Genomic DNA, 22,081 nt, shown 5'->3' with positions numbered 1-22,081 from the left:
AAACCCCTGGCTTGGTCTTTGGCCTTGACAAGAGGAGAAGCTTGGGGTCAAGCATCCAACTGCCAGTCTCAAGGCCAGGATTTGCCGCTTTCAGCACTTTCCTGCTTCCCTGGCAGTTGTGAGGGCAGTTCTGAGAAGCACCCGCTACTGCCATGACAGTAAATAACAATAAAACTGAATTGCAGTGCAAATTAATTTATAGCAAGGCCCTTTCCGCTCTGCCCCAAACTTCCTGGTCTTTTGAAGATTGCCGGATTCTCTCTTTCATCTCTTGAAGCACGGACAAACAAACAACCAACTGACCAGGTTTTGAACTGGGGAGACTGGAGTTGGATATCAGAAATTTTAACTATTTGTAGCTAGAAATCCCACACCTGTGAAGATCAAGCACTTCCCTGCAGCCAAAGCAAATGTAGCCAGTGGTGAGGAGTACTGGGAGTTGCAGTCCATCTGGAGGATCACAAAACCAACCCCTGTTGTGCAGCATTGTTCATGCTATCTGCCATCAAGTTGGCTTCAGTTTATGGCAATCCTATGAATGAGAGACCTCAAAAACACTTGTTAGTAAAAGTACTGCAAAGCTCTTGCAAACCTAGGGCTTGATTGATTTGTAACGTGGTCTCCCTCTTTTTCAGTGGAAGAGAGCCAAATTTGAACAGCAGCCTGCAGATGGTTGCCTGAAGTAGCTGTACATGCATGTGCATTTTGACACATATCTCCTAAACCCTATCAGTTGAACAGTGTAGTAAAGATGCATGCAAGGTTAGGAAAAGTTAACTACAACGAGCTAGAATCCCTTAGCAAGCCTCACCATGCTAATTGGGAGAATATGGGTTCTGTGGTTTTAAAAAGTTTTCCTGGGCTCTGGATAAGTGAAGTACAAGTTGAGTATCTGAAATGCTTGGAACCAGAAGTGTTTGGGATTTCAGAGTTTTTCAGATTTTAGGATATCTGTATATACATAATGAAATACCTGGGAGATGGGATCCTAATCTAAACAAAAAATTCATAATTAGGAGAATATGGGATTTGTAGTTTTTAAAAAAAACTTTCCCAACCTCTGCAGCCATAAATGATGTACAGGTTGAGTTTCCCTTATCTGAAATGCTTAAAACCGGAAGTATTTTGGATTTGAGAGTTTTTCAGATTCTGGGATATTTGCATATACATAGGCGCGGCTCCCCTGCGGACTGAAAAAGAAGCTCCAAAATGGAGCTTCTTTTCGAGTCGCGTTTGCGACGTAGCGAGGCGCCAGGGGCGCACTCGCTACATCACAAGGGACGCGACGCGTACGGACGCTCAGCGTCCGATACGCAAAGATGGCGCCGGCCATGTAGAAGGGCCGGCGCCATCTTGTACGGACGGAGTCCGTACTAGGCCCAGGGGCTTCTATAAGAGACACCCCTTTTTAAAAATGGGACGTCCTCCGGACGTCCCAAATGCCGGTGCAGAAAGCACCATAATGAGATATCTGGAAAATAGAACCCAAGTCTAAAAACAAAATTCATTTATGTTTTGTATATACCTTATGCACATAACCTGAAGGTAATTTTATATACAATATTTTAATAAGTGTGTGCATAAAACAAAGTTTGTGTACACTGAACCACCTAAAGCAAAGGTGAAAATATCTTAGCCACTCATATGGATAATTTTGGAATACAGTTGTCCCTCTGTTTTTGCAGACTTGGGATTCGTGTCCCTTGCTTATCCGCAAGTGGCAAATGGAGGAGGACAAAATGGGGTGGGCGCCCACGAGCGCACACCCCCATTCAAGCCAATGGGGCTTGAATTTTAGTGGTGTTCGTTTTTGTGGGGGAGTCCAGAAAGGAACACTTGTGAAAACAGAGGGGCAACTGTGCTTTGGATTTCAGAATCCCGGATGAGGGACTCAACTCGTACAAGGTCCACAAGATGGCTTTCTCATAAAGTACAGAGAAGAGACTATGCAAACACACAAAAAACCCTCTCCTGTAGCCAAGCTAACCATATGAGCTGGGCCAGAGTACCATAGCTGAACATAAGCTTCATCCATCCTAACTGAAGAGTTTGAGTCCTGATCGTTTAATACAAAAATAGAAGCTCAGAAATGGGGAAGAGCGTTAGGATAGGAATCACCAGCAACGTTGCTTTAGCAAATGTCTTAACCTTTCCCAGCATCAGAAAGCCTTGTATATTAACGGTGACAAGCAGAGAAAATTTCAGCAGGCTAGTTTGGAATCAGAGTGTGAAATGCAAGTCCTTCTTTCAAGCTGGGTCTCTGTATTCTTCTGTTTGCCCAATCCATTCCTGCCAAAACTACCCAGTCTCCTTTGTCTCTATGGTCTAAAGTCACTGTTCTCTTCATCCTGATACCTCCTTACTATTTCAAGTCCTTTGCAGGTTGCATCTGCACTGAAATAAATTGCTTTGATGACAGCACTTTAATTGCCATGGCTCAATGCTATGGAATTCTGGGAACTGTAGTTTGTTGTGGCACTTTCAGAAGTGCAGATGCAGCCCAAGTCACACTGACAATTCTAGGTTTCTGATTCTTCCACTTTAAATTTCCAGTTCTAGGTCCAATGCTTTACAGTAGCCCCTCCATTTTCATGGACTTCGAATCCGCATCCCTCACCTGTTTGTCAGCGGCAAATGGAGAGGGACAAAATGGGGCGTGTGCTGCAACTCAAGCCAATGCGGCTTGAATATCAGCAATTTTCTGTTTTTTTTTTGGGGGGGGGTTGTCTGGAACGGGTCCCCCATGAAAACAGAGGAGCTATTGTATTTACATCTTGTTCCCTGTCTGAATTGCTTATCCCTTAAGTCTCCTTCCCTTTTCTGTGGCCCATCATACTTCCAGTCAACAGTACAGAAACCCTCTTTCCCAAAAGGATGAAGTTTTAAAGAGACCAAACCAGTGTTTTCCTCACTCATAAAAGAAAGTAGCATTTATTAACATTCTATTGCTTACACCTTCTCTGGGCAGAAAGCTAAAGTTGCTGACTTCAGGAGTCATTCTCAGAACCCAGCTTGCTCAGATGTGGCAACTGAAACCTGCAGTTTGTTGACTCTACGGTATCATAGCCTGGGGTATTTTACTCCTAAACTCACAACCATTGTGCATCTATCTTGACAAGTTCAACATTACTAAAGGAGTGGACAGCTACATCTGGTTAGTAAGAATGGTCTTCAATTTCCTAGTGTAAGAAATATTTTGCACACAGGAATGATTTGTTCAACTTGAACACTGTAGTGGTTAGCATGCTAGACCTGGGATAAGGAGACTTGTGTTCAGTCTTAGACACAAAGTTTACTAGACGACCTTGGGCTGGTCATTTTTCCTCTCAACTGGCCTTTCTCACAGAGGTGATATGAGCTCTGGAGACGAGAACCGGGTACCTTGCAGTTTAGAAGAAAAGGGCAAGAGAAGAGAAGCATCTACCTTTTCCAACACTTTTGGAGTACAATAAGATAAAAATCTTTCACAGAAGCATAAAGATGAAAGAGACAGTAAGGGCCATCCATATATACTTGACTGTAAGTTGACCTCATGTATACGTTGAGAGCAGGTTTGGGACAAAATTATGGATTTTGATGTGACCCACGGGTAAGTTGAGGGTAAAACATAGGGGCATGTAACAAAGGATGTAAAGAATGATGTAAAGAAAATGATGCCAAAGAACTTACAAAATTCCAGTAGGCATAACTATTTGTGCTCATCCTAAAGGCTGGGTGGTTTTAGGTAGTTTTAGGTGCTCTGAAGAGGGATTAAGCTCTTTTTTTTCACCAGGAGATGGTTCCTTTTTTTAAAAAAAAAAGAGTTAAAGTACAGTACTTACATTGACCTCTGCATAAGACGACTCAGGTTTTTTGGATCAATCTTTTGAGTAAAACTTCTAGACTTATCCATGAATATATATACAGTAATCTGAAACACTGCCATGAGTAGGCTTGCTATAACCCGGCTGAAACCGGGAATTTCCCGATTTTGGGGCCCCCGGGCCCCTCCCAGCACAGGTGCAGCTGCCTCCCAAGCCCATGCCAGGCCTTGGACAAGGTTTAAAAATGTAGGACCTTTTTTTTTAATTTCCTGGCCAGGAAATTAAAAAAAGAAGGTCCTACATTTTAAAACCTTGTCCTACATTTTTCCCGGTTTGGAGGTCCCCAGGGATGGCAACCCTAGCCATGAGGCATACACAACTAAAGCACTACTAAAAGGCCGTCCAACTTCTGTTTAAAGACCTCCAAAGACGGAAATTCCATCACCTTAAAAGGAAATTTATCCCACTATTGAACAGCTCTTACTGTCAAAATTTTCATCCTAAGAGGTGGAATCATTCTTCTTATAACTGGAATCCATTGATTCATGTTCCAGCCTCTGGAGGAGCAGAAAACAAGCTTATTCCATCTGCTACACAACTTCACTCCAGGTATTTGCTATCATATCATTCTCAATCTTCTCTTCCTCAAGCTAAAAATACCCAGCTCCCTTAGCTATATCTCACAAACCTTGATTTCAAGGCCTCTTACCATTTTGGTTGCCCCTTCTCTAGACATGTTCCAGCTTGCCAATATCCTTTTTGAACAGAGAGGCTAACAAAAAGCATAAAAATATCACTGTCTGGGCTAGTACCATTTTTAAAGACACACACACACACACACACACACACACACACACACACTGCAGTGCTGTATTACTAAAATTAGAGATACTTAGGAATGGATGGCTAACTACACCATCAGTAATCCTTCTTCCTGTCAATGAAGAATCTTTTATGGGAGACTTTTCAAGACTAAGTAGAAGAAAAAGCCACCACTCTCTCAAGAGAGTGGAATGGAAAGAGGAACAGCCAGCCAACTACATTTCAGATCTTACCTAAGGAGCATGTGAACATTTTCAAAGCCTCATCACGACTTACAGGAAATCTGGCTAACTTCAAGGCCTTGCCAATCCTTAAAATCTGTTTCCATTTACGGACATGAAATCCTCACAATCTTAACAGCTCAATGGGACGCACATGTACATTTACCTTTAGTTGCTGTTGTTAAGTTACCCAATGCACGAGGTAGGAAAGGAAGATTTGTATTGGAACTCCGCCAAGAACATGCCTGGATGATGAACTAGATCTTCCCTGAGCCATCTACACCTATCACAAATTTGAGCAGGCGGCCAAAAACAGACTGAATGCACACTACATAACCTTCTTTGGTTTGTTCAACAAAATGGCTGAATGTATCAAGGCAAGATGGCTGAAAGCTAGAAGCCAAAGGTATGAATTCCGACTGACTTACAGCTGGATGGGTCAAGACATCATACAAGAACGAATCAGGGAAACAAGACAGGAAGAAGTTGGCTTGAAATAGGATTATTTGTCATAAGACCAGCACAATATTGTATGTACTAACTGGTTATGGTTTTATTGATCTCACAAAGTAAAACTTTGCCACTGAAAGCTACACAGCTGTGTACTGCCCATCTAACTACTCGGCATACAATGGTTTGCTTTGCAGTTTCAAACACTTACTTATCTCACACAGACAGAATCTAGTCTCATGGGAAGATTGAGTCACAAGACAAACACATGAATAACAATTCAGAGACATAGCTATGCTAATCTGCAATATCAGTATGCAACGGGATCAACAAGATTCCTTTGCACATTGATAGCAAGCTATGGTAAGCCCAGTAGAGAGCGTGACCTCCTTCAAACCGACACTCTCCAGATGTCTTGGATGACAAACTTCCAGGATCCCACAGCCAGTCTCTGGAGAACACTAGGTTGGGAAAAGATGGGTCTACTATCAGCTGTTGGTCATGACAGCCAAACTGACCCTCCAGAAAAATAGATGCTGTTTACCTCTATATGCAAGATTCTGGAAACAAACAGGAAGCATTTCTTTTACATCTTTCTCCCATGTTTCCACAGGGATGTGAGTTAGTTTATTTTTGGAGAAGGAATAGAGTTCCCAATGGATGTCTTGGTCTTGATCCTACAAGACAGTTCTTATGTTCTTACCTCACCTGCCTAGCTTTTGTACTCCCAAGAACAACATGGTAAAAAAAGCACAATGGGAAAACACAGGTAATCTTACATTATTTACCTGTGACATGACCCAGTGGGATCACATTCACTCAAGCTCAGCTTCTTAGAAGTTCTCTTCCTAAAAATACCTGGCAGGCGCTACAGGTAAAGTATGGCAGTCACAAGAGCCAAATCCTTACTAATTTTTGTCACTGCAGTCTGCCCTACAGGCATCTTGTTTCTCTCCCCTTGCCAACACAGGTCCCTGTGACTGATGGATATAGGAGTCCTAGCATGCCTGTTCCTGAAGGCTCAGAGAAAAAGTCACAAGTTAACAACAGACATAAAATATATGGCTGGCTGGAAAAAATATAATAAAACCTATTTCTCTATTAGGAACTTTAGGATCAACCAAATTATATCTTCTGGAAGTTCAGCAGTGGCTGGCTGCTGTCCAGTTCTCACACAAACAATGGGCACACTTGGTATCCTTGGGTACAACACAGAGTCAACATCAGTTCCCCATTTGTAAAAGCAAAGGAGTAATGCTGCAGAATTCTCCCGAGTTTGAATTTGATGAGGAAATCATCTATGAAAAACGTCTGTTAACAGATAATGGAAAAAATAAAGATAAAACCCACACAGACAAGCTAATTCCAAGCCCACTAGAAATGTGAAGGCACTTTTCAAGCTGAGAATGTCTGCTGTGACTATCATCATCATTCCCCTCCCCCCCCCATGATTTTTTTAACACCTTTGTCTGATGAAGAAGCCAGTGGAGTTTTGAAAATTTGCAACATGTATTTTGTGCATTTTGGTTTGCCCAACAAAGGTACCACAGCTTTGTGGATTTGGGGTGTTATACGGAGACTGCAGTCAAGAGATAAGAATATCAGAAATGGGAAGGACAGCCATGAAAGAGCTAGTAAAGATCTGAAAAACTAAAGTTTATAAAGGGCACTAAGAATCATCCAAGCCATTGTATTCCCCATCACTATGTATGGATATGAGAACTGGAGAGTTAAAAAAGTGGACAAAAGGAAAATCAACTCATTTGACATATAGTGCTGAAGAAGAATGCTGAGGATATCATGAACCACCAGAAAGACAAACAAATGGGTTCTTAAACAGATCAAGCCAGAAATACCCCTAGAACGGGGACGTAGCCAGGATTTTGGAAAGGGGGGGGGTCCAGACTAAGTGCCACCATTATAATGGTGCTTGAGTGCGGCGGCACGGCAGCACACACCATTCATTTTATCTAACGGAGGGGGGGGGGGGCCGTACCCCAAAACCCCCCCCCCCTTGGCTACGTCCCTGCCTAGAAGCCAAGATTAATCAAATTGAGGCTTTTGTACTTTGGCCATATCATGGGAAGACACGACTCATTAGAAAAGACAATAATGCTGGGAAAGGTTGAGGGTAGCAGAAAGAGAGGAAGACCACACACCAGATGGTTAGACTAATTTTGGGAAATCATGGGTATGAATCTACAAAAATTAAGCAGATCAGTAGAGGACAGGGAGTCTTGGAGATGTCTCATCTGCAGGATCATAGAGTAGAAGACAACTCAAAGGAGGTTAACAACACTTCCAAATCTAAGACTCTATGATTCCAACACGGCTACCCCTGGATATAGAATTGAATGGATTTCCTTTTCTCTGTCTTTACCAAACCATCCTTCCTCTCTAAACATCAGATCATGGGGGGGGGACATCTTGAGCACTGTGGAAACCATCCTGAACAAGAGCATGAGAAGATGCAGTAGTTTAGGTACTACATTTATATTATTGATATATGGTGTGTGTCAGGGGACAACAAGCTTACACTCACTAGCTGGCTTCTCCAGCTCCCCCTCTGAGCTATTTCCTTCTTCATGGCTGGCTGCTCTTTGATGTCCATGCACCCCAGCAGTGTCAATACCACAGGCTTCTTTTGATTCAGAATCAATTGGATTTACACTTCAGGAGATCACCTCCAGGTGCTGAAACAAGTGTTACAGGACCAGAAAGTGGTGTGGGGAGGTGAAGCTGGGGGTGTTGGAGTGTCACCCAAAGAGGAGAGATGGCTTAGGCAAGAAAAAATGAGAGATACAGCTTCCAGAGGTTTCTTTGGCTACCTGCTAGACTTTCAAACACCCGCCAGACATCCAAGTCACAAAAAGATATTAGCTGGACGAGGCCTGTGTAAACCTTGGAGGCTTTAATGCTTTCAGGCACAGAACCAGAAACACAGATCTTTTTAATTTTAAAGCTAAAGTGTCAGGAGGTCAGGCTCAAAGAGGAGCTGGCGTTTGTGAGCTGTCATTTTCATACACACAGAGAAGCCCCTAGAAGCGAGATCTGGGGCACCTTTCCAGAGTATAGTTCAAGGTGCTGGTTTTGATCATATAAAGCCCTGAACAGCAGTATGGACTTTAAATGCCTTAAAAGGCTGAGGCCCCTGCTTCCCTTCTACCATGATCTTTAATAATGGAAGACAGAGATGAAGAGTGTGAAGAAAATGCCATTCCCTTCTCTATGAAGCCTCCTGGGCTAGATTTCATATATCCAAAACTGGGTGGCTTTGTTTTCTAAGACAGAGCTTCTCTGTAGAATTGAACCTGGGCAGCTCTTGGTTCATTCACTAATTTTTTTGGAGATTTTTCTACCTTTCTACCAATCCACGGTAGCCAGTAAACCATAAAAACTGCATGTTTTATCATCTAAATCACCATAATCTAAAATACACAAGACAGATCATAATACAACTGTTGTAACAATCCCAAAATCTTTAGAAATTCTTCACTGGTTGTTATTTTAAAACCTACAATTATATGCTGAGACAAGTTTATCTTAGTAAGGAATTTTGTAAGATTTGGGCTAACTCAGAAAAGGTCCTGCTCCATTCCGTCCATCCATCTACAAACGAATTCTTTCCAATGAGGAGGGTTTAAGTAGACTTTCCATAGTGGATATAGTAGCCAGGCATTCCTTATTATCAGGATGCTGGCAGCTGTTCCTTATTATGAGAGATGTCCCCTATCTGAGGGTTGGAAAGCTTTTCCTTTTATATAGACTGAACAAGGTGTCCCCAAAAGTCACGTATTTTGAGGTATGGACCTTTCGTAACAAAAGAAATGTGTGCACCATGTAATTTATGAGGATAGAATGTTGATTCTATAGAGAAACACACTGTTAAGTTAACTGAAATCAATACTTTTTGGTAGAATACCAAGTTGTTAATAGTTAAATGACTTCAATTGTCCCTTATTGCTGTTTTGAAAACCTGGAAACACTAAAAATTGATCTTTGTGAAACTATTATAATATGCAGGCCCTGAAGCTGAAAGATTAAACAAGAGAATGACTGGCCACTTAGAATTGGCAACCAGTGAACTCTACCAGACTCTATCTGTCCCTCCTCTCTCTGAGACTGCTATTGCCCTGTAACTCTTTCTGTCTTTGACAGTAGTTTCCAGGTCTCAAACTGCAAGCAAGCCCATCCAACATCTCATGAAAACCTAGTGGCAAGGACTGAGAAAATGGTAGACGCATCATAAACACAGGGCGAAGGTGAAGTGAAGAAATAAACTTAGGTGACAAGCTATAAAGTACAGATTTTTTTTTAAAAAAAAGGTTATTCTCTTTTGAACTACAACTTCCCAGAGGGTGTGTCTACACAGTGGAAATAAAGGAGCTTGACACTACTTTCACTGTCATGTCTCAATGCTACAGAATTCTGGGATTTGTAGTTTTGTGAGATATTTAGCCTGTCAGAAAGCTCTGGTGCCTCACCAAACTAAAACTCCCAGAATTCCATAGCACTGAGCAATGGGAGTTAAAGTGATGTCAAACTGTTTTATTTCTGCAGTGTGGTAGCAATGAGAATCTCCCAACCAGCTGCTGGATCTATCTCCCCATGGATGGAGGAGATAGATGGGTTCTGCACCAGCGCAGTCTCCCAGCCTTAGGCAGTGGGCCTGACTCTCTCTTCACAGATTCCACTCAAATGCTCCGAAACATAGACTACCACTTACCTTGGCATTGAGTCTCCTTCATGGCTGGAGCGTACCCAGCAGCACAGGTACATGCTCCCACTGGTACCATCCATTCCCCATCACCATTGCAGTAGAGTTTTAAGGGCACTGATACTTCCACTGCATTGGGGATACAGGTCCCCGGAGCAATCACCAAGGAGGTCGGCTCTGCTCCAGTCAAGGTCTCAGGGAAAACAGCAAAGCCCGCAATGGTACTGGAACACTTCTTGTAAAAGGCGCGGACAGAGATGAGTGACATACAAGCCCCCAGGTCTTGGAAAGCCAAGTAAAAGCCATTCTTGGAAAGGGGCCCAAAGCTGCGGACTTTGGTATTCATCCGTCCAGATTCTAACTTGGAAAAACTCTCGTCGGGGGCAATTGTATCCACTTTGATGTAAGGGTTTTCCATCCAGGAGGGGCTAGAGGCAGAAGCGGAGTCAGTATCTGATTCATAATAGAAAAGATTGAAGGTCTCTTTGCAAGAGCCCGGAATGTTAGGGATGCTGTTGCAGTCGCGCACCGTGAATTTCAGCTCCACGTAAACGCGCTGGACGTCGTGCCGCTGGATGAACTGAGTCCGAAGCCAGTTGTTTTGGTGGGCTTCCCGTACATTGCATACCTGGTATGTTCGGATGGGGTTCATGGCTTCATCGTAGCCACTGACTTCTTCCCACTGCACAAAGTTATATGGAAAGTTTGTATTACATGGATGGATTCAAAAGAGATAGACAGACAAAGACAGACAGGGGGTAGTATGGAAAGGGAAGGGCAAACTGAATCTGGAACCTAGAAGGAACTTCTTGACAGTAAGAGCGGTTTGGCAATGGAATCAATTGCCTAAACAAAAGGAGATGTCTCCTCTTGATGGCTTCAAAAAGAAGATGGACAGCTACATGCTCTATCTTGAGATCCTGCACTGAGCCAGGGTTGATGGCTCATGAGGCCATCTTCCAACTCTATGATTCTATGACATTAAGAAATGTCACTGAAATTCAATACCCAGCTGCTTTCCTCTGGACATAGAAGATGCAAGGAGGGAAGATGTGCCTTATATAATAGCTGGGGAACCTGCACCCTTTTCAGATGCTCCTGAAGTCCTCTTTCCTCTGAGCTTAGCCATTCAACTTTGCGTAACTCCTCTTACTTTGCAAAACATATCTTGTATATTATTTTTTTTCATTACTGTATGAATTTTGGTTTTCTGTGTCATGCTTGGAGTGGATATAACACAAAATCTCCACATCTGGCCATTGGAAATCTACCTTCTGACATTTCGGAACAGCTATTCTACTAAGAACTCAAACATTTTTAATCCTTCCTCTGCTGTAGATCACCGGCTGCGTCAATTTACCATCCATAAAACTTGTGCTGTTTATTGTGTCAGTTAGACTTTTAAAACAGAAAGTTTTAAAAGAACAGGCTAGGGGGTGCTGTGTTATTACAATGGAACTGTTTCTGAGAGCTTTGTATCTTATTAATAGCATTTTATTCTTTTATCTTTAGGAGTAGATTGTTTTAATACTGTAAATAGTTTAATTCTATTTTAATATTCACCTTTTGTATGTTTGTAATTGCATTGTTGTTTCATATTGTGAGCCACTTTGAATCCCACAGTGGGATACAAACAACAACAGCATCTCTGCCATAAGGGCTAGAAACCTGAGTTTCCCTCTCTGTAATATTAAATCTGAGCTCCTTAGAATACCACATTTATTCACTCACTACTAAACCTTGTGTGCTCTTATACAGAGTCAAATCAGAGCTTGGAAAAATGATTACTGTACTAAAAATCCCAGAATCCTCTAGTCACGACCAGCAGGATTTGGACTGCAAATCCCAGAAACCCCACAAAGATTACTGGCCAGAGGATTCTGGTTGTGACAATTAAAAATTAAAATTTCCAACCTCTTGATACTATCCCACATGGCTTCAAAAACTATGGCTCTTTCTAGCACTGTCAGAATCTCTTCAGCTGAAACTTTTCCAAACTTGATCTCTAAGATTCTTTGAGTGGAGAAAGCAGAAGTGAACCTGGGACATTATATTTGCACAAGCCTGTGCTCCACCGCAGACAGAAGGGCCCTCCCCTATTAAATTAATACTAATACCCATTACACACAAGATTAGCTGCAAAGGCAGGAGCACACAAGCCTTGAAGAGCAAGCAGGGCGAAATTAAACACTAAACCTGCATAGGCATCAATTAGCAATCTTGGCACAGTCTCAAGCCAATGAAAACGAGGTTCCAAGTGAAGATTATGTGAACATGGGCAACTTTTGTCACTTAGTGTCAGTTTTCACTTTGCAGTTTGTTTGTTTTTTTCTTCTTTTCTAAAAGAACAAGTCCTACCCTAATCAACTGTAGAACAATTTTGGAGCAGTGTGGAAGGTGAAAGAGATTTTCTATCAATGTGCCCAGTCACAACTCTATTACGGAGAGCAAAACCTGCACATTGAAGCTTTATGGGTTTTTTCCCAGGGTGGGGCTGGAATGGAGGGCAAAAAGGGATCAATCTTATTGCGTTTATATATGGCACAGATAAACCTTAAAGGGTTTTCTAGCTAAAGCAAAGAAGGAAAGAAGAAGAAACTTTCATCAAGTTGCACTGGCCCATTTTTGCAGTTTAGTTGGCCCTCCATATCAACAGATTGTTTATCCACAGATGCAAGCATCCACAGCTTGAAAATATTTTCAAAAAATATAAATTCCAAAAAGTAAACCTTGATTTTGTTATTTTATGTAACAGACACCATTTTATTATGCCACTGTATTTGATATCCACAGGTGGTATTTTGATATCCACAGGTGGTATTGGATTTTGATATCCACAGGTGGTATTGGAAAAAAAATCTTAAGAGATACCAAGGGCCCACTGTAATTCAGTCAATAAAGTTATTAATGAAAGCATAACTCAATAATATTAGCAATATAAGCAGGAGAGCAATCCATACCAGCAAGGTAGATTTCGATGTGGCAAAGAAGGACAATCAAGGACATGCCACACCACCTTCTTTTATTGTTCCTTAGTTACAAAAATGCCCATTATGATAACTGTTACAAGCTTGTGTCTCAATCTCCATCTTTACTATAGATGTATTCCTGGGAGAAGGTATGCAGTGTATGTTTGCATACTCTTTGCAAAAAGTGTAGTGCATTGCACATGCAGCCTCCTACACATGGGATCTCTGAAAGTGAGGGCAAGGCCAGTCAGTGCATGGACAGAGAGTGGGTTTGACTCTCACTAGGTCCCAAAGGGTTCTTATTCTGGATTGTCTCATTATTGGGGTTTTGAGATAAATGGGGCAAAATGAGGCTACTAGAAGCCAAGATGACTAAACTGAGGCAGCTGTACTATGGACATATCATGAGATGATGTGACTTAATGGAAAAAATAACAATGGCGGGTTACAAACCGCCACTTGGACGTCCTCAGGACGTCCCAGTTTAAAAAAGGGGCGTCTCTTCCAGACGCCCCTCTTCCTGTTACAGACTCTGTCCGTAACAAACGGCGGCGGCCGTTCCACATGGCCACCACCATCTTGACGTAACGGACGCTGTGTGTCTGCATGTTGCACGGCGCTCATGACGTTGCGAGTGCGCCATTGGCGCCTCGCAGCGTCATGAGCGTGATGCCAGAACAAGCTCCATTTTGGAGCTTCGTTTTTGCTCCGTAAGGGAGCCGCGCGGTTTGGCTGCGGCAGCTCCCTTGCGGAGCAAACAGCAGCGCTGGGAGACCGCCACAAAGCGGCGGTTTGTAACGCCTCCTCAAATGGTAAAGTGGAAGGGAGTAGGAAAAGAGAAAAAATATTTGCAACACTGGAGTAGGGCTGTGGATGACTGGGACTCATGGAGGTGTCTTATTCATAGGATCATCATAAGGCAATGTCAACTTGATGGGAAACAAGAATGAAAACTGGAGACAACCTTTGGTTAAATAAAAGAGTAGGTTTATAGTTAAATAAAAGGGGAAGTTTCAACAGCTGTTAGTTGTTACTTCGTTGCACGACAAGCAAAACTTAATGAAATTTCCTCTTCTATACAACAATTGAAGGTACAGGAATTCTCTCTCTGGCAACCTTATTAACAACAAAGGTCTCTTCAGTTTTCCCATTGGACCCTGTGTGTATTAGGAACATTAATTAATATTTCGATACTGATTGTTATCAGAATATTCAGAATTTGGATTAAGAATACAGTGGGCATGCTGACAGGTCTAGCAATTTGCAGATTCAACTGCCCATGGATTGCTACAACCCATATTATTCAAAGGCAATGCATGCACATGGATGCACTGACATATCTGTGTACATATTACCACCATTAAATAATATGGGGTACAACCATCCATATTTTTCCCATCTGTGCACTCACCCCAGAATGGGACCTCAGCGGATGGGAAGGGTGCACTGTGTTAATGAACAATATTAATGTATATTAAGAGTGAAGCAGAAGCTGTTTGGATACATTCCTTCTACCTCCTTGTAAAAGCTACATTTTGCACATTTTTAATTTACACTTTTTTCCTTTCCTAAATAGCATCTGGAATTAGTGGATCTTCTTGGGCTACTCTCTACTTGCCTCCTTCCATCTGGACTGCTGAAATGTTTTGCAGTTGTGCATGGTGAATTTGAGAAATCTGTGAAATTGAGGAAGTTTGGATGGAGCAAGATGATATTTAAAAGGGGTAACATTATATCTTCCTCCCCATTTCAGGCTTTAACCTCCCATTCTGCCCCTTCTCTAGAAAATATAAATTCTTACCCCAGTCTCAGGATGAGCTGTCCATGCTAACTCAGATGTCACCAGCTTTGTATCCATCAGTGTTTCTAGAGAGAGAAAAGCAGGAGGGGGAGAAAAGGCATTAAGATAATTGTTCTGCACAACAAAATGAAAAAAGACAATTCAGTTTCTGGAAAAAACAATAAAAGGGGTTGAAGCTCATACCCTGATCAATATTCTTTATCTGTAATAGGGAAAGCGGCGGGAGTATAAGCATACTTCAGCTAACAAAACTGCTGATAAAGAAGTTCCTTTTCACAAAGTCTTTTTATGCTCTTAGACTCCCTTTCCACCTCACTCTTGTCCTTTACCTAGGTGCAAGAATTTTAGCAGCATCGGTATTGGGAGGATGATGAAGAAACAGACTTTAAATGTGAATTGACAGTGTCTGCAGTGAACAATGCAATAAAACTTGAATACAGAAAGAATGGGAGTTTACTCTAGCCGATTCTACTTGTAGCTTTGTCTATCTGCCTACAACAGGCAACTCAACAACAAAACAGCCAGAAAACAGAAGAGTAGACAAGCCTGTCTCACCAGAAGCATGTTGCAAAAGGACAGATTTATAGATCAAAATGGTAATCATAAGAAAAGTAGAGGCTGGTGAAAGAAAAAGTCATCTCTGGATGCATCTGGGAAAAAGCTTATGCATGTTCTCTAGAAAGTTCTATGTGTTTTGTTTTTTTTAACAGTAGACCCTTTGGATCTGCAGTCTCTGGATCCACAAATTCAATCGATTGCAGATTATGACACCCCATGTTATTAAATGGCAGCAACCTGAACACAGACACACAAGCGTGCATGCGAACATCATTGCCTCTTAATAATATGAGAGAAGGGCATCCACATGTTTTGGTATCTATGCAGGGATCTAGAATTGAACCCCTGTGGATCCAAAGAGCTTACTCTACTTATTCAAAGCCTTCCTGACTTGGCCGTTCCATTTTGCATGGACATATTGTCAGTTTTGCACAAAATGTTTCCTGAAACATGTTGAACCACTCTTTCTTTTAATGGTGTTGGAACTGATTTCTATTCCCCCCCCCCCCCCTTTTTTTCTGCTTTAGTATCAAATTATCTGTTAAAGGAATGCTAAGGAATGCATTAACTGAGATATACCTGTGTATTGTGAAGTAGGCATGCACACTATTAAGCACTCGTGGATTTATGCCTTAAGTCAGAAACAGGATGCCTGACTCTAGTGAGCCAAGTGATTAGGGAAAAGTACTTTGTATGTGATTAGGGGTACATGAGTTCTACAGTGACAAAAGCAAGCCCTGGGCCTTCAAGAAAGAACTTCAAAGTGTTCTTGCTTGCACATTTGGTGCACTAGGCAAGCCCTGAAGAAACATCTCCAAGAAAGAGAAACACAAAGAACAGGCAATGGAAGCCAGGTTGCAAGATAAGGGTCTAAGGTACAGCTGAACACCACAGTTGGAAGAATTAATTGTCTTTTTTTCCCCTGCAATGTGATCATCAGAATTTTATATGTTTGGGCAAGCTGAGTATCTTTCATTCTCAGGGTGCTCCAGACAAAATTCCTGACCATTTGCCATATTCAGCTGCAGCTCTTGGAAGATGAGTCTAAATTACTTTGAGAACCTTAGCTAAACCATTATTGTAAACAAACCACCACTACCACTAAACATGAAATTAGAAGGATCCCATCCCTCTCTTTGGTGCAGAGGAAAGTCAGTAAAGGCTGCCCCATCTCTCCACTCCCATCCTCCCACACTTTGGTGGGACTGAAGTGTTATTTACATTGGCTGTGAGTAAAAAGGCCCTTTTCCCATGACAAGGGTGGTGCAGAACTGGAGCAGGTTTATCCAGCAGTGGAAGAACAGGAGGCTGCTTTTTTCTTCCCTTCCCTGCATTGCTCCCTTGTGTTTTCAGGGGGGGGGGGGGGGGAGAGAGAGATAATTTTACCGTCTGGCCAACATTCCAGCAACAGATTAGCAGCCAAACCTCCCCGTCAGCATTCCCCAAAGAGCCTCCCAAGTCCCAACCTCAGCCTTTGGGGGTGAAGAGAGTGTGTGTACATGCTCTGGGAAACTACACAGAGAGAGTTTATTTGGGAAGCTGTCGGGTTTGCAACCACAGAAGGCTGACCCCCAGAGCAATGTGGGGCCATTCTACGGTCCACCCAAAGTATGTCTCAAAGATCGAGAAATAAATCACACTGAGCCAAACACTGACATGTTGACAATATGCAGAAGAGGTTCAGGATGAACTGGGACCAGCAATGAAACAGTTAAGTAGCCACAGCAGTTTGGGACACAATTAGGGTGACCTGATGTCTTAACTGAAAAGGAGGACCAGGCACAGTAAAATGGGTGGACAATCAAGAAAAATGTAAGACATTACAAAACAAAAGCTAAAAAAATCAAAACCCTCATATAAATATAAATTCATGCTTCTTGGTCATGCTCAAAATAGAGAACATTTTGGAATTCCTCCTAAACAGAAGGTTGAAATGAAGGACGTGTCCTGGAAAAGGATGACATTGAGTCACCCTGGACACAGCTCTGGACATTTTGAACCTGTTAGGTCTGTCCATTTGTCCCTCCCCCCAGTTTGGCCATCATTCTGTTTGGATGCTACATGACCCAAACCCAGTGGCATCACTAGCTAAGCTGTCACCTGGTGTGAATGGTATCACCCAGGAAGGACACTCATTCACCCCTCCTGCCGCTCCATCACAGGGCTTCCTCCCCAGGTTGAAAGCCTGGGGATGGAGTAGTCGGGAACGGCACGTGTTCACCCCTCCTGCACTGAAGTGAAAGCAGGGCCCAACTGTGTGTCACCCTTCCTCAGGGGTGTCACCCAGTGTGGGCCGCATCCCCTAGTGATTCCACTACACAAATCCCAGTCCTGGTGCAAACAGTCTGGACAACGTCTGGCACCAGGCGTTATCCAGTGTTATATCAGAACGAGAGTATAACACCCTTAACATGAATCTTAAAAATGAACTCTTACTCCAGATCCTCTGGGAAGATCCTCTGGGAAGATCTCTGGTCCTGCACCAGGGCAGCTGTCTGCACAGGCATCCAACTGAGCTGACCTGCACATCTGCTAATGGCACCAATTGCTTGTTCTAAGGTCAAAACAAGGTGCACAATCATGTGATTATCACTGGGTGGATCAGCAATACGTCCATGCAGAAAGCCATCCCAGCATGGGAACAGAGGGCCAGGCCACAACATCTCCAGGACCAGGATACTCTGTGGTTGCCTCCAAAATATTCTGGAGCGTGCAGACATGTCCTCATTTACAAGGAGTAGGACAACGGCATTTTCACAGCTATTGCTTAAATGACTATTGTTTATTTGTTGCATTTATAACCTACCTTTCTCCCAAAATGGGAGACTATGTATAGAATTCCCCAAGAGATATCATGTGAGACTGAGGAGGGTAAAAGGAGGCTGCTTGTGGAGCTTGGTATTGCATTCTTTTATATATCCACAATCTTCTGAGACCAAAGTTCTGCAACAGTTCTGTCCAATATGGCAAAAACATCCTGTTTGCACCACAATGGACAAAACTCAAAGTTGTGGTGATACCAGCGCACACTTAATGGAGTTGGTAATACAGCTTGAGTCTTTCTCATCTGAAACACATAGGGCCAGAGGTGTGTTTTTATTTACAGTACTTTGGCATACCTACATTTGCATATATGTCCATGATGAGATATCTTGGAGATGAGACCCAGGTCTAAACACAAAATTCATTTCTGTTTCATATATACCTTATACACATACCTTAAAGGTAATTTCATGCAGTTTTTAAAAAATAATTTTGGGTATGACAAAGTTTGTGTACATTGCACCACGAGAAAGCAAAGGTATCACTATCTCAGCCACCCATTAAAACGTTTTGGATTTTGGAGTATTTTAGATTTTGGAATTCTGGATAATACAGGGACTCAACCTGTATTTCAACTGTTGGTTTTATGTGTTTTTCACTGTTTTATATTTTAATGTGCTGTACCCCACTTCAAGTGTGGAGGAGAGGCAGGAAATAAAAATAAATATATAATAATTATTATTACTATTATCAACAACAATAAAACCCAGCAAAAGTCAATTTGAGAGTATGTATACAAAAAGCACCATCTAACACCAACTGGGAAAAGCAAGGCTTGTGATCTGCACTGTAATTTATTTATTTCAAGGATTTACGTATATCCTGCCTTTCTCCCATAGTGGGGTCCAACCCCAATGTAGATTTCCAGCATCTCTCACAACTGACCCAAACTACTTTCGTCCCCCCCCCCCGCCCAATCTCAAATTCTGCTCCTGAGAGACTTGCTTGCCATTTAAACATAATTCCACCCCAACATACTCGATCAGGGGGGTTATGGGCAAGGGCTTGCAGGATCTTGGCATGGCAATTCTCAAGCCATTATAGGCTGAGTATCCCTTATCCGAAAAGCTTGGGATCAGAAATGTTTTGGATTTCAGATTCCCCCCCCCCCACAGATTTTGAAATATTTGATATAGAGATGTATACATAAATAAAAGATGATACATAAAATAGTTTATTTTGCAAAAATGTACTCAGAGGGACATGTGCCTTAGCTCTGGCCAAGATCTCATCCTGGGTTTAAAAGAATTGCTAACTGAGATTGTCTCGCCAATGAGACAAAAGGTGTTACTCCGCCAGCACCATACCCAACAAACAACTGCCATTTTGTAAACAGCAATTTTGTTTCAAGCTGCGGTTACTTCTCGAAAGGAGCCTAGCACAACAAGATAGGCCCAATCTGTTCGCAGAAACACTCCTTAATAATTACAACACAGACTATCATTTAGCAGGGAAGTCACTACACAGCTTATTTAGCATGGCGTTTAATCCAGCCCTGGAATTGGCATCCTGCTATCTGTGTAAACAAACCCTTTTCCAACGTCATCTTGCAATGCATCTTTGAAGTACGCTCAGAAGAAACAGCAGACACGTACTGAACTTTTTACAGCTTACTTTATATTCTTGTACTCTCCCACCACTGCCACATACACAAGAACTGGGTTTTCAGTTTCAGTCCAAATGCATCCGAGGAAGTAGAATTAAGTCTACAAAAGTTCATGCTGCCAATTTCTTTCTTTCAGATAGTCTCAAAGGTGCTACAAGATCGCTTTACATAATGGACTTTCAGTGTTCATGAATCCACAATACAGCCCCAGGTTTAGAATTAGTAATCCATCACACTAAGGAGGAAAGAGAGTAGCATGTCTAAAGCCAACTAACCAGTTTCCTGTCAGGAAGGAGATGCAAGGCAACTGTGTCCTGGCTCAGAGCTCAACCTCTTAACTGCTGCTATCCTGCTGCTTCCAGAGACAGTAAGGAGAGAGATTTGACACTTGTGTGTTGGTGCAGCTCCTTCTGCCTCAAACAGTCTGATCAATATTTCTTTACTGAAAGTTAGGCTGCATCTTTGCTGTTGTCTGCCTTCAAGACATTCCTGACTGATGGCAAACCTAAGCTGAAACAATCATTGGGTTTTCTTGGCAAGATTTGTTCAGATAAGGTATGCCATTGCCAGTCCCTGAGGCTGAGAGCATGTGGCCTGGCCAAGGTCACCCAGTTGATTTCATGGCTGAGCTGGGAATTGAACCCTGGTCTCCAGGGTTGTAATCCAACATTCAAATCACTATGCCATCTGGACCCATTTCAAACTGGCTTCAGAGCGGGATATGGAGTTGAGATCGCCATGGTCGCCTTAGTCAATGATCTCCGTCTGGGCATCAACAGGGGAAGTGTGACCTTGTTGGTGCTCTTGGGCATTTCAGTGGCTTTCGATACCATCGACCCTGATATCCTTCTGGAACGCCTGAGGGAGTTGGGTATCGGGGGCACTGCGCTCCAGTGGTTCCGTTCCTACCTCTCGGGCAGATTCCAGATGGTGCAGTTGGGGGACACTTGCTCCTTTAAGAGGGAACTGACATCTGGTGTCCCTCAGGGAGCTTTTTTGTCCCCCACCTTGTTTAACATTTACATGAAACCGCTGGGAGAGATCATCCGGAGACACGGGGCGCGGTGTTATCAGTACGCTGATGACACCCAGATATGTTTCTCTGTGTCCCCGACTGATTCAGTGACTAAGGATGGGGTCTCTCCTCTGAACACCTGCCTGGAGTCGGTAATGGGCTAGATGAGGGAAACAAACTCAGTCTGAATCCAGGGAAAACGGAAGTACTTGTGATAGGTTCCCCAGGCCCGGGGAAGGAAATTTATCCACCTGTCCTGAACGGGGTCACACTTCCCCTGAAGGACAAAGTTCGCAGTTTAGGAATACTTCTGGACTCGTCCCTGCAATTGACATCTCAAGTGGATGCGATGGTCAGAAGTGCTTGCTATCAACTTTGGTTGATACGCCAACTGTGACCCTACCTGGGCCAAAGAGGTTACATGCTCTGGTAACCTCTCGCTTAGATTTCTGTAATGTGCTCTACATGGGGCAACCCTTGTACCAAGCCCAGAAGCTTCAGCTAGTACAGAATATGGCAGCCAGATTGGTCATTGGTATTTCCAGGTTTGACCATATAACACCTATCCTGAAAGATCTGCACTGGCTGCCTATTCGCTTCCGAGCGCAATACAAGGTGTTGGTTATTACCTATAAAGCCCTACATGGCTTGGGCCTGAGTTACTTGAGGGACCGCATCTCCCCATATAATCCACCCCGCACACTCAGAACAAGCGGGAAGAACTTGCTGAAAATTCCACCTTCTAAATATGTTACTACATTCCAGATTGCCTTTTCAGTAGCGGCCCCACAAATATGGAACAGTCTTCCTGAGGAGCTCCGCCTTATTACCCCCCTGGAAACATTTAAAAAGAGGCTTAAAACCTTCCTCTTCTGTCAAGCCTTCCCCTCTGGAAAATGAAGTTGTCTATTTTGATCCCATCGACTCTCTGCTCACCCTATTGAATGTTTGTTTTAGATTTGTATAGTCTATATTGTGTTACTGGTTTTTATCTATTTTTATGATGTGTTTGTAACTGGTTTTAATTTTGTGTAAACCACTTTGATCTTTTGGAAAAGCGGTATACAGTTGGCCCTTCTTATACACAGATTTTTTATACACAGATTTAAGCATACACGGTTTGAAAATGTTCCAAAAAAGTATAAATTTACCTTGATTTTCCATTTTTTATAAGGGACACCATTTTGCTATGCCATTATACTTAATGGGACTTGAGCATACACGGATTTTGTTATACACAGGGGATCTTGGAACCAAACCCCAGCATATAACAAGGGTCCACTGTATAAATAAAAT

At 42.6% G+C, this 22,081-nt stretch overlaps 1 protein-coding gene across 1 annotated transcript in view; it reads right to left on the bottom strand.

The window, feature by feature from the left end:
- Window positions 1–22,081, bottom strand: part of EPHB3 (EPH receptor B3) — a 127,810-nt gene that overhangs the window by 58,636 nt on the left and 47,093 nt on the right. Inside the window, 2 exon segments of the mRNA XM_042459431.1 lie at window positions 10,023–10,695; window positions 14,784–14,848. Of these exon segments, the coding sequence (XP_042315365.1) occupies window positions 10,023–10,695; window positions 14,784–14,848 (738 nt within the window).

The sequence above is a fragment of the Sceloporus undulatus genome, chromosome 3 (genome assembly GCF_019175285.1).
Source record: "Sceloporus undulatus isolate JIND9_A2432 ecotype Alabama chromosome 3, SceUnd_v1.1, whole genome shotgun sequence".
Classification (NCBI taxonomy): domain Eukaryota; kingdom Metazoa; phylum Chordata; class Lepidosauria; order Squamata; family Phrynosomatidae; genus Sceloporus; species Sceloporus undulatus.
The sequence above is the reverse complement of the archived record's forward strand: the minus strand, read 5'-3'. Positions and strand labels throughout refer to the sequence as shown.